Source organism: Uloborus diversus, chromosome 4, assembly GCF_026930045.1.
Source record: "Uloborus diversus isolate 005 chromosome 4, Udiv.v.3.1, whole genome shotgun sequence".
Taxonomy (NCBI): domain Eukaryota; kingdom Metazoa; phylum Arthropoda; class Arachnida; order Araneae; family Uloboridae; genus Uloborus; species Uloborus diversus.
Window position 1 is genome coordinate 107,943,359 of NC_072734.1, and position 17,533 is coordinate 107,960,891.

The 17,533-nt window shown below is 32.8% G+C and overlaps 1 protein-coding gene across 1 annotated transcript in view; it reads left to right on the forward strand.

The window, feature by feature from the left end:
- The window catches only part of LOC129221635 (aprataxin and PNK-like factor), a 59,398-nt gene that overhangs the window by 15,560 nt on the left and 26,305 nt on the right, over positions 1-17,533 (forward strand). Inside the window, exons 4-6 of the mRNA XM_054856160.1 lie at positions 1,946-2,073; positions 9,455-10,035; positions 11,509-11,671. Coding sequence (XP_054712135.1) covers positions 1,946-2,073; positions 9,455-10,035; positions 11,509-11,671 — 872 coding nt within the window. The remainder of the gene's footprint in view (positions 1-1,945; positions 2,074-9,454; positions 10,036-11,508; positions 11,672-17,533) is intronic.

Genomic DNA, 17,533 nt, shown 5'->3' on the forward strand with positions numbered 1-17,533 from the left:
TACCATAGTGGATGGGTAGAGTGTTGTACATTTTGCTACTCTTATCAAATCCTAATTTTTAACTTAGACAATTCTTCACTAATAATCCTTTGTGAACAAATACACTTGGAATGAATGTGATCATGCACTTGCAAATAAAAACTGACCCTTGTAGAAATATTCTTTCCCTCCCCCATTTTCGTGCCTATTTGTAACACAAACACAAGTGTGACAACCAGCAACATTGTCTGACAGCAGCTAAGCTGGTCATAGTCAGTTTGTTTGTCCTTAATAAAGATTAATAGTTCTCTTGAAGCTATCCACCCCCTTGCTTATTACTGCCTCTTCCGTTAAGCAGTTCCAAGTGCCCACAACCCTACTAAAGTTTTTCCTAATTTCCAGGTCAGCCTGAGATTTGATTAGCTTAAAACAATGACCCCCCGTCCTGCTTTCTGTGCAAATGTGTAACCCATTAACATCTTTCATTTTCTGTCCAAAAAAAAAAATGTGCATCACGGGATGCTCGGCAAAAGTGATAACTTTGTAGGATTAAATTATTATCATTATTTAATCCTACGAAAGTAACAATTGGCTTATGGTAGCTATAATAAGCAATTAAATTTTTGCATTGTATGTTATCTAAAAATCTTGCAAAGGCTACATCAAGTACAGTTCCGTGACTTGTAGTACGTCTTCTTTTGACTTATTAATCTTTTGTAATTGAAATTTGGATTGTAGAAACGATACTAAATTTTTAGCTCTATCAGAAGCAAAATTAACATTAGAATCTCAGGTTAAAATTAAAGGAATTGTATAATAATCTTCATTAGCTAAAGCAGAACCTTCTTGTGTATAATTTAAAAGCTGTTTATGAATAAATTGAATAATACTTGAAATACTTTTGTTTGGAGATATATATGTTGGCAATAATAATTTGTTGCTTTGCTTCATTGAGGCATTCCACTATACACATTTCACCAATATCATTTTTTGTAGCCATATTAAAGCTTGTAACATTATTAACATGTAATTCTATATTTGGAGTGACAATATTTATGAAATCAAGACCATTCTGATAAACTGCTACGCTTCCTGCTCTTATATTTTGACGCTTTAACTGCACAATATGTTTAAAAGATGGAAAAAATAGAACCGTCTTCAAAATTGCTCTAAATGAAAAATAATTTTATTCTTTGATCACCATTCAGACTACTTTTAAACATAAATTTTGATGTCAGCGCAAAAACAATAGATTAAATGATGCGTCGTTTCTAAATATTTCCTTTATCAGAAAAAAAAAAACACTCAGGCTTACGAAACGTTTTAGATTTTACTCTGTGATGAACAAATTAAATGTTTATTTATTAATTTTGTTTTCTCGGCTGTCCCCAACCCCCGCGTTGCGGAGTCTGCGGGGATGAAGTTCGTTTAAAATATGTACACCTTAGCACAGTTCAAAACCCTAAATGAAGCGAGATATTTTCAGTATAACTAATCGCAAAAATGTTTTTGCTCTGAAAATAAATTTAAAGATTAAATGCTGTTTTGAATATATATTGTTTACAATGTTATTGGTATTATATTGTATTATTAAACCCACCTTTCGTTAGGAAATTGCGTTATGTTGTGACGATCATCCATCTTCTGTTAGTTTCATTACTTTTCTACTATCACTTAACGCTTAAAGCTGACCCAAAGAGTAAAGAAACAACTTCCCCGACCATGCGCCCTTCTGTCGTATGAGTGAACGAAAGGAATGCCAGACGCGAGTTGCGCCGTTACGCACGTTATGTCACAAATCGGTTTACCCTCCCATAAGAAGTTATCACTTCAAAAAAAAAAAAAAAAACAATTTCAGATGAATGGTAATCTGACTTCAATGCAATTAATATTTATTCTAATTTTTCTTAAAACACCACATTTATTTTTTTGATTTATAATAATGTAATGTTTTTATTGCATTTAGGAATGACTTAAATAAACAGTGTGGGAAAACAAATGGTTCTGCCGGTGACGAGTCTGAATGTATGCTTAATGAAAGAAATAAAGATTCAGCTAAATGTAATTCCAATGAAGAGCTAAACAGTGACGCAAGTAATATTCTTTCACTGATTGTGGAAACATTGTATTATTTTATAATGAGTAAAAATAGTTTCTACTAGTTTTTAAAATTTTAGCGTTTTATGTATATAAAGCACATAATAATTAATGTATTTCCAAGTCATAATTCTGCCTAGCTAAGTTGTTTTCTTGTATCTGATATTGAAATATTTTAACAGTATTGCTATCAAGATTTTAATGATTACTTGATTCTTTTTTTTTTCAACCTATTCTAGTGTTTGATAGCTAAAATAAGGTTTTAGCTTGTGAATTATTTTTTTCTGTTGTTTGATAGATTTAGGCTTTTTAAAATTCATTCTCAAAATCAGCCTTTTCCAACTTTTCATGAAAACAATCTCATTTCTCTTACTGTCTTATTTTCCCAAAAAATCAGCTTTAAAATTTAAATATCTTCATTTCAGGCCCAGATCTGCATACTCGGAGACCCTGCAGTACAGGGGTGGCCACTTCCTTAAAGGGCCAACGCCCCAAGAAATTGAAAAAAAAAAAAAATTAAAGCAAAACTAGCACTAAGACATTTTTGGTGCAAATATACCCCTACCTATCTGTAAGGCCCCTACAGATTTTGTTGCTGGGGGCCCGAAATTCATAGATCCGCGCCTGCTTCATATCTTGCAGTTTAAAGGTAGAATATCATCATATTCAAAAGAAAAGCGAAAAATGAATAGTTTTCTCAAGCTCATAACAACAAGTGACTTGTTAAACTAAACTTGGACTAACCATAAATATACTCTCAATGCAGGAAATAATTCATGATCGCATGAGATGACTCTTTGTTCAAAACGTTCTTAGTGAAGAAATAAACCACAGCTAGTTTCCCTTTCCGTCACTGCAAGAAAAAAAATCATTCTAATGCATTTTTAGTGCTTTTAATAAAGTTTATTTGTTGAGGAATTTCTGCCAATTTTAATCAAAAGCTCCTGTTTAATAATTGGGTTAAGATTGGGTCCGCAGAGGCCTGATCAGTAAGGCATCAACTCGTAACTGGAGGGTTCCGAATTGAATGCCAGCCTATCAAAGATCCGCCATGTTCATTGATGGTGATTGTAGCACATTAAATTTGTTGGAAGTCTTTCAAGTTCCCCTTCCAAATCAATAGCTCTTGTGGTGCTGGATCAGGGGTTGCTCAACTCCTGGTTTCGCCCAAAAATCAGAGGCTGTCTTTTGGGCCCCATCCAACCGGTTAAATCACATGCAGTGATAGATAATGTATTGCTTCGATTTCAATTTTCATAATTTTTATTATGTATAAGTAAAAACATTTTTTTGGGGGGGGGGGGGGGGAAATGCACCAGCATCAATTACTTCGCCGAAAACTGCGTGCCATGTTAGTGACTCCAACTCTTTTGCATCCTGTAAGTTGTTGAACTATTTTGAAAACTGGAAATAATTTTAAAGAAGTATGCCCCCTTTAGATTTTTATTTTTGTGATTTATCAAAAAATGATTTTTTTTAAAAATATTTATTTCATGTTCAAGAGAGGTTTTATCTACAGTTAGTTGATACTTGTTTTTTGCGAAAGAATTAAGTTTAAACTAATACAAACATAATTGTTTAATATTTCTTTTATTTATTTTTTTTTTGTTTCAAATATTTTTAAGAGTGCTTTAACTTAATTTTTATGGTATTCAAGATAATAAAGGAATGTTGTTGCTTAAACCACTCTGGTATCTGAACCTGAGTAAACAATGCTACCCAATTTAAGGCAGAAAGCTAGACTGCCGTGTGCAGGTAAAGAGCAGTAACTGCAAATTTTTTTTTTGCATTTTTGTCATCTATTGTATATTAGCTTTACTGTACAAGCTTGCTTATTTGTTTTCTGCTAAAAAAAAGGTGCGAAAAAAACATCTAATTCCAGGATTTCCCTATGGCTAATATTAAATCTGACACACATTGATTCAAATATCTCGAAAACTCATTTCTACAGAAAGTGCCGTTTACCTGCACACAGCAGTATAGGCTTACACTTACAGACCACTGCCAAGGAACTCTGATGTAACTTAAACAGCACACGCTAGATGGGTTCACCAGCTATCAAAAGTTTCAATAATTTTGAACCCAACCCTAAAGCCAAACAACTCCTTGTTCAGCAGCCCCAAAGGCATTAATTTAGAATGGGAACTTGGAGGACATTATAACGGTTACATTTTACCCCACTCACCATTAACGAACGTAATGGATCGTTGAAGAACCAAATCAGAGGCGCCGACTTGCAAAAATTATTGAGGGAGCTAGACATCACCGGGGGTTTATATGTGGTTACGCAATCTCACGTAGGTTCCCCCCCCCCCTTCCAAATAAAGGTCAGCATTTTGTACCTTGAAAATGCCAATTTACATATTTTCTGGTGTTTAATTTAAACAAATGTGACATGGCGTTTTTAACATAAAACAATCTAAAAACTGGTATACAAATTTTCTAGTTCAGCTAGATCATGTCACTTGTCTTAGAAAGAGACTGTTTTTTGTCCTTTTCTACGGGGAGCCGTGCAGTGCCGTAGCGAGGCATTGAAAAAGGTAGGGCACTTGACTTGCATAGAAGGGCACTCCTAGAGATGTCGACTTAAAAAAATATTGTAAAGGGGGGGGGGGGCGTCTTGCCGTGGGAAATTTTCTAAATTTGAGTTTAAAAATAGTGAGCTTCAAAGTTTTTTTGAAGCATTTTAAAGTCACTTAATCAATATTAGAACCCCGAAAACTCGACAAGCCTGACACATATTTTTTGGCTTTGAAAAAAGGAAATAATAAATACAAACACGCACAGTATTTTTGTAAAAAGGTAATTTAATTAATGCATGTTTTTTAAAACCAGTTGTTTTTTCATAAGTGATATCGGCTGACATATTCAAGTGTAAACGCAATTTCTCAATGTCTAGGTCATTTTTGAAAAACTCACTTGATTTTTCAAAATTTGTTTCATTTTTGTTTAATAAAAGCAAACACTCTTGTTCAACTGCAATGACTTATGTGAGTTCTGTTGATGTAAACCGCCCAATAATGCAAGATTGTACCATTTCACAAACCTCAATGTATTGCCTTGTAGTGCTTTGGGATTTTGAAAGTGTGCAGTGAGCTGGTTTTGTTGTTTTCATACTTCTTTGGTATACGTCGATTCCGAGGAAAAAAAGGATCATCATTTTGTGAAGGTTATCCTTTTAAACACAATTCCCAAAAGCATTCAAAACTATCAGGCCTCCCATTTAATATACAAATCAAACCCTCATATATTTTTTCCAGATCAGCAACTCTTAGAAGAGCGCACTGCAGCGCTGCCCACTGGCAACAGACTTGACCCGTAAGTTTGCGCACTGGGACAAATTCTTAGTGTGCTTGCAGCACCGTAACACCATCATTATTCACACCACTCGTTTTCAGTTAACCTGCTTACTACCATAATAATTGTTTTAACTCATTACTGAATGTATTTTACAAGGTAAACTATCTTCAAACAAGAAAAATAAAAGATAAATTTATGGGTTTAGAAAGCATAATATGACTAATAATTTTCTTGATTTATTGGGGGGGGGGGGGGCTCTGCCCCCTCAAAAATATTTTTGAGGGGGCTCGGGCCCCCTCAGGCCCCATGGAGTCGGCGCCACTGAACCAAATAAGAATAAAAGATATAGATGTAAAAACTAAAATCCTGTAAGAAGATCTCTTTTCAGCTTTTAACTGTTGAGAGAAGTAGTAACCAATAATTATAAAATGTATTTGAATTCAAAGATATGAATAAAATAAAAATTGCTTCCACAATTCATGAACAAAAGTTTGGAATTATATTTTTAAAAAAGAGAAAGAGTTAATATTTAAGTATGCACTACCTTAAAATGTTTAGATTTTGCTGTAAGTAATTTTAGAACGGTGTTTAACTGTTTACCTGTTGTCTAGAATTGGGCCTTTCTCCTTTTATTGCAATTAGTGTTGGTGATGAATGCTTACACCAGGAAAAGAAATCATTTATCTGTGATTAATTGGATATCTGTATGGAGCCATTCCATTTCAGATCAGGCACGGTCTGTCACATGACCATCACCGATTTTTTTGAAAAAATTACAGTAGTTACAACTAAGGGACATATGAAATATCCCAAAAGGATTTTGCACGAAAAATTTTTTTTCTTCAGTTACAGCCTATTAAAATTCTGCACAAAATCCGCCATTTTGGAAAAAACCGGCAAAACACTCCATTTGAAATGGACACTATTTCAAAAGTATTTAACCTATTCGAATAATTCTTTTTTCTAAAAATAAATAAGGACTCATATATCCTCTAGACATCATTTTTGAAAGTTTAGTTAGATTTTTTGATAAAGAAAAAAATTCATTTTTGCCGCGAAAAAACTGCATTTTTACCGATTTCATGATTTTTTTTCTCCATGAAAAAAAAGTTTTTTTTACTAAACGGAGATGGCAGTCTAAAGCCCTTATATGATAGTTTCATAATATATTTTATTAGAATCCTTGGATGCATACAGCCTCGGAAATAAAATTTGAAATTTTGAAAATTTTCAAAAATTAGCAATTTTTGAAGTGATTTTACTCAAAAAACCCATTTTTTAAAAATCTAAAAATTAGCTCATTTGAACCCCATATAATGCTTAACAAGTGGATAGACACCGCATCCAGTATTTTTTCCCATAAAATGTTTTATGATTTTTTGAAAGTGACCTTATCGCCCATGGCATGCATGTAAAATAAAAATTTCTAATAATTTCAGTCACTGAAAATCTGATCATATTAATGGATTAATGCCTAATAGCTACAATGATGGTGCACTTTATCAGCAACAAATAAAATTTTACTGACTTTTAATAATATAGCAATATCAAACCGCTTTTCATGACCCAGTCAATTCGTCTTTTTGTAAGACTCTGTGTGTAGCCTTTAGATAGAAGAGCCTTTAGTGATTATATTAATGGCTAATTCAGTGGCTCCCAAAAGCGTTCGTACACCTTGAAATTTTGTAGTAAAACCAAAATAACGCAAAACTGAATTCGAATATGAAGTCCAATTTTTTTTCACATCATTCCTATGCCATTCTGAATAAAACCCAGCAGTTTTTTTTTTTTTTTTTCAAAATATCTGATGACCCAGTCAATTCGCCTTTTTGTATTTCGTTATATAAATATATTTTTCTGCTGATCTGCCTAATTGTTATGGGAGCTGAGCTCCCATACTTCCTTATTTGTTTCACTCGAATTTTTGTATTTTTGACCGAATTCAGGCCACTTAAGCATTAAAACAAGTTCTGAAGACTATAGGGATCCTGCTCTTCTTTTGTTAGAAATTGGATCCCTGGCTATAATAGTCACCTTTAGTGATCTGTTTGGTTACCTCAACTTACAACCATGTTCAATTGATTACTTCTCTCATAAAACAGGTGGGCTTTTTAAATTCTTAAACTACAAGTGAGTTTTACGGTTTGAATTTAGTATAAATATTCTTACGTACAAAAGTAATCATACGAGGTAGGATCCAAAAATTATGTGACAACATTCGCCAATGACAACTAAAGCACGAAATTTAAATTAATCGTTTTAAATGCATTGTATTGTTCTTCCCTTTGATGATTTCCCCTGTCGTGTAACTGAGTTGAAGAGAATGACTATTGAAAGAGAAAAAATATGATTTGTTGCTGCATACGAAAGTAACGGTGAATGCATAGCTTTGGAGACGAAATAAACTAATATTTATTTTAAAAAAAGGAAAGATTTTAACTGTTACTGATAAAGTACATCATTATCATAGCTAGTCATTAATATAATCACCAAAAGCTCTTCTATCTATAAACTACACACAGAGTCTTACAAAAAGACGAATTGACTGGATCATCAAAAGCATAATAATATATCAAAACATGATATATTATTAAAAGTCAGTAAGATTTTAGTTGTTCCTGATAAAGTGCACCGTTTTTGTAGCTATTAGGCATTAATATAATCAGATTTTCAGTGACTGAAATTATTAGACATTTTTATTTTACATGCATGCCATGGACGATAAGGTCACTTTCAAAAAATCATAAAACATTTTATGGGAAAAAATACCGGATGTGGTGTCTATCCACTAGTTAATCATTATATGGGGTTCAAATGAGCCTATTTTTAGATTTTTAAAAAATGGGTTTTTTGAGTAAAATCACTTCAAAAATCGCTAATTTTTGAAAATTTTCAAAATTTCAAATTTTATTTACGAGGTTGTATGCTCTCAAGGATTCTAATAAAATATGTTATGAAACTATCATATAAGGGCTTTAGACTGCCATCTCCGTTTAGTAAAAAAAACTTTTTTTTCATGGAGAAAAAAAATCATAAAATCGGTAAAAATGCAGTTTTTTTCGCGGCAAAAATGAATTTTTTTCTTTATCAAAAAATCTAACTAAACTTTCAAAAATGATGTCTAGAGGATATATGAGTCCTTATTTATTTTTAGAAAAAAGAATTATTCGAATAGGTTAAATACTTTTGAAATAGTGTCCATTTCAAATGGAGTGTTTTGCCGGTTTTTTCCAAAATGGCGGATTTTGTGCAGAATTTTAATAGGCTGTAACTGAAGAAAAAAAAATTTTCTTGCAAAATCCTTTTGGGATAGTTCATATGTACCTTAGTTGTAACTACTGTATTTTTTTCAAAAAAATCGGTGATGGTCATATGACACTTTTCATACCTGCCTGCCTGATTTGAAATGGAATGACTCTATGCTTCTTTATTTTCTATGCATAAAGCATAACTAATTCTTATTGTTTAGAGTATTTGTACATTAAATTAATGTTGACCAATTCTAAATGAGTAACTATGCAGACCAGTGCCGTAGCGAGAAAAAATCTTTGGGTGGTGGGGGGAGGGGTAATTTTTTCTGAAGTTTAAAGTATATATATATAAACTCTTTATCAATTAAAAAACAAAGGACATTATAAACAAATTTCTTCTTTAAAAATACCTTGATCAATACTGCCGTCATAAGAAAGAAAGCCCTGTTTCCAAGAGAAAAAATGTTGCGCAAAACAGGAAGACATAAGCTTTTTACCGTCATAAAAGCTATTATATTAAATAAAAATCTTTTAGCTCACAAACAGAACCCTTCAGGTTCGACTGAATAATATTTTTGGGGCTCATGGGGGGGGGGTTGACCCTCCTATCCCCCCATGGCTATGCCACTAATGCAGACAGGGTTGAAGAATTCCAAATTTCTGGATATTTCTTACGCTTTGTTTACACCAAGTAATATTTTTAGAATATTTTTAGAATAAGTTTTTTTTGGTAAATGTTTAAATGCTATCTTCTCTTCTATGATGTTGTATCTACAATATCTTATATCAGCAATTGATTGATGTTTATTTTTTATTATTGCTTTTAGCTGTTACCGAGAAAGCTTTTACAAAGGAAGACGAACTTTTAGCAAATATTGATAAAAGTTATTCCAAAGAAGAAAATACATTTTCTAAGAAAATTTCTGAAATCACAAGTGAAAATAAAACTCAATTTTGTAGTGAGGATAAAAAAATAAATGAAGAAGAAGAAGAGTGTTCAGAAAGCGAAAAGTCACCATCAAAAGAAAACAGTTCCTCTGAAGCACCAGTGAATGAAAAAAAGGGGTCAAATGAAAGTGTGCAGGATGCCAAAGAGGATAGCTGTGAAGATGACGTTGTTGCTGAAAGTAAGTGTAGCACACAAGAAGAAAATACCGAGTTGCCTAAATCTGAATCCGTGTCAGAGAGTGAGAAGAACGCTGAGGAAGAGAAGCCCAAGTCTTTCAATGAAAAAATAACCGAAGAAAATGAATCCACTCTTGGTAACGATGCATTTCTTAAAGAAAAAACAGAAAATGAGGAATCGCTACCTGAAGCTGATAAAGATTCTAAAAGTGCTCAAGATGCTACTGAAATTAAGAGGATAGATCACGTTGGGGAAAGCAATGGTGATGGAAATCCGGATAATGTAAGTAAAAAGTTTTTTGTACTTGATGCTAATTATGTATTGTTCCTAAACAATTATGTACATAAGAAAAAAATCTGATTTCATTTGTTCTTTTTATAGATCTTTATATTTACTCAAAAAGTCTTGCCTCAAGTTGTGTTAATGCATGCTAAAGTGTGTGTTGAACTATGAGAACTTAATAAGGATTGAAAGTTTTGAAATTATTATAAAGAATTAAATGGGTCCCCAGAAGAAGGGCATATGTTACAGATTAAAAATTTATTTTTCATTTGTAACCTTCTTCTAGGATATCAAGGACTAAATATTAATGAAAATAAAGTGTAACATATGCCCTTCTTCTAGAAACCCATTCAATTTCCTTAATTTGATTTAAAAAAAATCACATCCCAATTAGCAACTAGCGTTTGATACGCAAAAGTGTACCCTAAAACTGTTCAATGCGTCTTAACAAAGCATCGCTCGTAGGGTATGGAAAATGATATTTGAGGCAAAAGTAATGCACTTGATGAAAACGTGCGCTGTGACTCCACTGCAGTTGGTTTTACTGAAATTAAATACAGTAAAACTCAATAAGTCGAAGCTGCAGAGAATGCGAAACTAATTCGACTTATTGAAAATTCGGCTTAATGAATACGCAAAACAAAAGAATATAATAAAATACCACCACTGAAACTCATCTGAATAAAAGGGTGGTAGAAATATATTGTTCCAAAGATAATATCGTCACTTCAAAGCAACAGTAGAATATTTTACTGCTTTTCCTGGGATTAAATATTGTACTATTGCTCCCATGTGACAATATATACTTGACAATATTAATGCATAATGTAATTATATAAATAATAATATAAATAATGCATAATGTAATAATATATATTAAAAAAATATATATTATAGTTATATTAATGTAATTATATAACTATAAGTGTTTGCATAGTTTTGAAAACAAACGTATAATTTTATGTAGGATATAACAATCAGTACTTATCAAAAAATAGATCTTTGCTATATATAATGAAGTTTATTTAAAATGAAATTTCTTTCTATCAGATTTTTTTTCCCGATAAATATAAATACAAATTTTAAAAAGCAGGTTCTTTTGTTTCAATGTACGAAGATTATATTACTCATGAAACAATTGATAAATTTCAAGAGTATTTGCTAAACATGCAATTAAATTTGCAAGTTCTATTTTTTCTTTGGACTTCTGTTATTTATTTCATTTTTGTCTTTTTGATATGAGTATAGATATCATCATGCTAATGCTATACTTGAAGTCGAAAAACAATCACCCCTTATTTGCAGTCAAAAATTGAACTTTCTGAAAATGACCCCCTCCAAAACCAGAAGCTGATTCTTCCAATGCATATTGTTGCATTGTTTTTGAAATGCAGATGTAAATGTCTGTGTGAAACGAAAAACACTGTAAGCTTAAAAATCAAAAATCATATAATTTTATTTGTTTGCTCTTAGGAGTCTTCAAAGGAAACTGAAGAAGGAAATGACTCAAAAAATCGAGACCTTCCAAATTGGATTTCTTCCGACACTATGCCACCACCAACAAAAGGAGCACGGAAGAAAACACAAGCTACTAAACAGCCTCCAAAAGAAAAACCACCTCCAAAACGAAAAGCAGGTATGTGTTTATGCATCTTTTCAATAGCTTTTTGCTTAGCTACTACTAAGTAATTTCCAATTTTGTTTATTCTGTATTTATTGGCATTGCTTATGTTTACACAAAACTTATTTTTTTACTCGTGATTCCTTTAAAAAAAAATTTAATTTCATTGGCATGAACTTTTAATGCAAATTTGTTGGATTAAAAATGGTTCTGCTTATATATAGTGCTAAAAAAAGCTTTAAGTAATGTAGAAAACTTAATAATTCTTTTTTCTGATTTTTTTTTTTAATTCTGTGTAAAATCTTTTTTTTTAAAGGTTATTGTGAAACTACAGAGTTTGACATATTTTTCTTTTCCGTACTTTTTTTAATGTTAATGCTATCACCAGTTTAACTTGGTAAGACACTAATGATAGTAGTATTACAATATTTTTCAACCTTCTCTATTTGGCCCCGCAGTATATACACACACACACATACACGAAGTCTGTTAGAAAAGTATACAGTCTTTTTTGTGTGTATGGGAAAACCTGATGGACGTGAATCAAGAAATACACTGCCAGCTCAGTGAATTCCAGCCAAGCACTGCAGTTTCACACTTATTAGCTCTCATCAGCCCGGCATAGAAAAGTAACTGAGCTGGAGGTGGAAAACCTCTTAAGGAAGCCAAGAGTGCCGAACAAACTGGTAGCTAATGCAGAATTAGCACTGACCAGAAGAGTGACCAAAGCAATGGTTAGGTTCAGCTCGAATATTGAAGGCAAGGCAAGTTTATTCAGTAAGTTACCGCCCTATAGCCAGAGCTAAGGCAGAAATACATGAAATACACCGCCAACTCAGTCAATTCCACCTGAAGACTGCAGTTTTGTGCTTATTAGAACTCATCAGTCTGGCATAGGACAGTGACTGAACTGGAGGTGGAAAACCTCTTAAGGAAGCCAAGAGTGCCAAAAAAACTGGTAGCTAATACAGAATCAGCACTGGCCAGGCGAGTGACCGAAGCAAAGGTTCAGTTCAACTCGAATATTGAAGGCAAGGCAGGTATATTCAGTAAGTTACCGCCCTGTAGCCAGGGTTAAGGCTGCAGTCCTCAGATGGAATTGACTGAGCTGGCAGTGTATTTCTTGTATTTCTGCCTTAGCCCTGGCTATAGGGTGGTAACTTACTGAATGAATTAAGTGTTTGCATGAGCTGACCTTGAGCCGTTGTGCACGTGTACAGGGCTGCACTGTCCCTATGTGCAAGGTTGTGCGGCGCATGACGCTGCCAGAGTCAAAAAGGCGCCGAGCTCAACCAATCAAAAATGCTCCACCAAATCTCCCACCAAAAAAAAAATTAACTTTTCGTTCAAATAGTAGCGGTGAAATAATACTGCTCTTTAAAACAAGCAATCTGTTTCACTGCCTATCTAAAAGGAAAAATTACTGCCTTGTTGTTTCTAAACATGCTATTTAAAAGTGCAATCTTTTGGGCCATTCCACGGAAAACGGTAATTTTGTCCCGCACGTGATGCTTCATATAATTCATAAAAAGTAATAATTTAAAAGGATTAGTAACAAAATTGTGTTGCTTAAGAAATCACAAACGCATGTGTGACTTCTTAAGGAAAAACTTTCTTCAAAAATTATTTCTTTTTTATGAAACATAGGAACTGTCACGTGTGGGACAAAATGACCATTTTCAATGGAATGGGCATTTACATATTTTTTTTTCAATGCCTTAAATTAATTATTTCTAAACTAATGAGACATGTTTCCTTTACGTTATAACCATAGCTTTCAAAATCTACAATTTGTTTCGTCATTGCTATATTAATAGAGCAAAAATATTAGCTTATTCATAAGCAAGTTACCAGAGGTTGACTTTGGATGTCCCGCACGTGACGCATGCAAATAAATTTTATTTTAAACAACAAAATTGTTTAATAAAAATATAATTGTGTCAGGAGTATCTTTGTATCAAATGTAAAGATTAAAAAAATTGCTTACCCCTGTTTCATTAAAATATTAAGAAATATGACGAAATGTTAATAAAATTTAAGCGTATTTTTGTCCCACAATTGACGGAGGAATGACCCTTTTACGTTGGAAACACATGGTGCTAATTAATGCATACATAAAGCATTTTTTTTCATATGTGGAGCCGTAGCATTTTGGTTCTTGCGGTGAATATATGTGATATATTGTAATTTGCGATATGTCTGTAATTTTTAACTATTGTTTATAGTAATTCTGCTACATCATGCTATTATATATAAAAATATACGATAAGCAAAATTGCATATTATTTACTTGCGTGTAGTATATACATTATTGTGGATAATAATTTAGGTTAACTTTTTAGTTCTGAAAAGTAACGACTTGAGTATTATTAAATGATTCCCCCACTCCCTTTTTCTTTACCCATTTTCATACTAAATTAAAGAAAGAGTTTTGGTCAGTATTTTTGTTTTAGATATTAAAATCAGTGCTTTTTTAACGATTTCGTATTTTAGAATCATTTGTCTTACTGGAAAGAATTCCAGTTTCGGATTTTAGGGTAGAATATCCTCTACATAAGGGTAGACCGGCAGTCTACCCTAATGTGTTTACGCAGTGTCCTTTATTCAAAATGAATTATAACTGGAGAGCCAACAGTCATAACAGATTGATGCTGCTCCCTAGCCAATATTCTCACAAGTTTTTGAGCATTTAGTCGAGCTTCGATCTAGTATGCAGAAAGAATCTGTTTTCTACCAAGTCGAGTAAATCTTGAGTTGAACATTTTGACACTTTTTGTGAATAAAAAATATTTAGTTAAGGAAGAACAAATATTTAAATATTAACAGAATTTTATCCTTTTTTGAGATTTGTAGTTGTATGAACTGAAATGTTATTAAATTTTTATGCACGTTAAAAAGAAATCCAAACTTGGCGATGGGGCAAGTTTACACAACTGACTTGGACTCAAAAAAAATTTTTTTTAATGGTTTAACACATAAGCTGAGCAACAACTGGATATACCAATTTTGACTCCGTTAACTGCTTCATAAAACCGTAATGTCTAAAATTTCCTAAGGTAAAACAAAAATTAGAAAATTCATTGAAAAAAATCCTAATAAACATGTCCCGGTCTACCCTATTATCCTTCAATTTACAACTATAGTAATCAATACCCTCCTGCTCCATGGCGCAACCAAAAATGGGGAAGGGTTCCATGGGGTACTCCTCTGGTTGCGCCACCCTATCCCAGGGGTCTGGCCAGAGGAAATTTGGGTCCGTTAACGGACCCTTCACAAAAATCTGATCAACCAAAACGGACCTTTCACAAAATCCCGACCAACCAAAGCGGACCCTTCACAAAATTCTGACAAACAAAAACGGATCTTTCACAAATTGTTTATTGGAAGAGCAAATCTCAAATCAAAATAACGCAGCATATTTCCAACGATAATGTTTGGAACCTTTTTTAAAGTTTAATTAGAGATATTAACTTATACAAAATCTGCTAATTTTGCAAAAGAAAAAAAAAGGCGCTCTTATGAGGCTCCTGCAAGCGATAAATAACTACTAAGGCCAAATAAATATAATGCTTGTTGTTGATTTCTATGAAAGAAATTAACAGCTGAAAGTCAGTTTGGTTTATGATTTTGCTTGTTTGTTTTATGCAGCGGTGTTGTGGCAAACTTCCCTAAAAAAGTCAATCGTAAGCACTTTTCTTCCAGCTCATGATTTAATAAACAATAATATACAGGGAAATGAACTAAGAACTGCAAAGGATAGTTGGGGGGGGGGGGGTGTGATCGCTTCAGATAGGATTACCAACTTTAAACTTATCGCCACTTAGCGTCTGGCGGGGTGACGTTTAATTGATATTTTGGAAGAAAGTTATATGGGTTTGAATTTTCGATGCTAAAAAGGATAATTAATTTTAAATGGACTCTTTTTCATTGTTTTTTTCTTTAGATGTCTACATTTTGAAAAGCGCAATCTTTTTAGATTGGATATGAGAATCCTCCTTTATTCTTTTTTCAAGCTAACTTCGCTTTATTAGGATGCAAATAAATGAAAAGTCTCTTTGTTTTTGTAACAACGCTCATTTTAAGTTTTTAAAGCGGAATTCCATTTTCTTTTATGAGTCAAAAATTTAAATGCTGAATCGATGGTTTATTTTTTATTTATTTATTTATTTTGATTCAACTGTGTCCAGACATTAATGAAATGTTTATCATAGGACTCTAAAGTGCAATTCTAAAATAATTTTATGAGAAATATTTATTTTACAAGCCGTTTTTGTACTTTTGATGTTTTTACTTTGAGGATTACGATCTGTTTGCATCCGCTATGGGAATCTGATTTTTCAAATTTTCGATGTTTAGTACGCTTTGTTAAGAGGTAAACAATTAAAATATTTGTTTATTTTTGTAAAAATCATGGAGTTTATAAATTTTAAACGAAATTTTGTCTTTTTTAACAATGTCTTGGTTCAAAAAGTTAAATGCTGAACCCCTGCCTGAATTTCTTTATTACAATTCTTTTAAATACTATACATATAACATTTCTAGTATAATTTAACATAATGTAGAATGGTAAATAAATATTGATACTTGAGGGATACCCATCTCCCAAAGAGCGATGCCGCCCTCCCATACTCGAAAAACGCTCAAGAATGATATTCCCAACAGAAAAGAGGGAAAACACTCAACATTAAGTGTCAATGATGCAGTTTGCGCCACCTCAAAATTCAAAAATTTCGTTTTTACAAAAAAAAGTTTTTTTTTGCAAAATTTGATTTTTTACAAAATTAATTGATTTTTCACAAAAATAAATGATTTTTCACAAAAAACGGACCCTGTGAAAAATTCTGGACAGACCCCTGTATCCCTCCCCCTCTCCTCTCCAGAGTGCAGAATTGAATTGTTTTCAAAAATATTCTTTATTATTGACGAAAAAAACTCAGGAAAACAGTTCTCTCGTCTCAGGAAAACAGTTATTTTAATAAGAAAAAAATAATTACTCTGAGGTAAAACTCAATTTCTTTGAAAAAGAAATCTTTTAATTAAAATTTTTCCATAGTTACAGTTGATTGGCCAGCTACCCTCCCCCCCCCCCTTTTCCATTTTTCTTTTTTCTAATTTGTCTGAAAATAAAGTCTTCAAAATGCTACTCCTTTGAATCTCCCCCCTCCCCTCCGCCAAAAGCATTACATAGCATCTCAGATTTTATTTCCAGATCTTCAATTTACCAAAATATCCAGGAAAATCCCCGAATGCTAACCAACATAGCTTCAAAATGCGTTCGAAATCCACCTAGAACCTGGAATTTTGTTTTTGGAGCTTTAATTTCGAAAGATTGCCGTCTCTAATGTTACCAAATATGGTCTTAATCGCATTTTTAAGACCTAAATTTCAGAAAATATTCGTGCAAGGTCGTCCGAACTGCCTTCTTTTAATATCATCAAAAAGTAGGTTTTTCAAACATGACTTAACAAAAATTTTAAATGGAATAGCCTTTGAACCTCTCCTTCAAACATCAGAGAACATTGTTTATGTTTTTAGGACTTTAATTTTGAAAAAAATGTCCTGGGGAGAGCTCCAGAATGTGATTTCCGAAAAAAATCTTTGAAGTTGTCTGCAGTTGCGTTTTTGGTTTAGAGAAAGAATTAATTTAAATCTATTTTTCAAAAAAAAAAAAGATCGCTCAGAGTTCCAGAGTTCCATCCCTTACCCTAACGTCAGTAAATATGACCTATCATCTCGTTTTAAAGCTTCAACTTCTATAAATTTCCACAGAGCCCCTTGTACATTCGCGCCATAACACCAACAAAGACAGTCTAAAATTGCGTGTTTAAAAGTACAAGTTTCAAAATTTCCCCGGGGTTCTTTTTTCTCCCAAGTTCT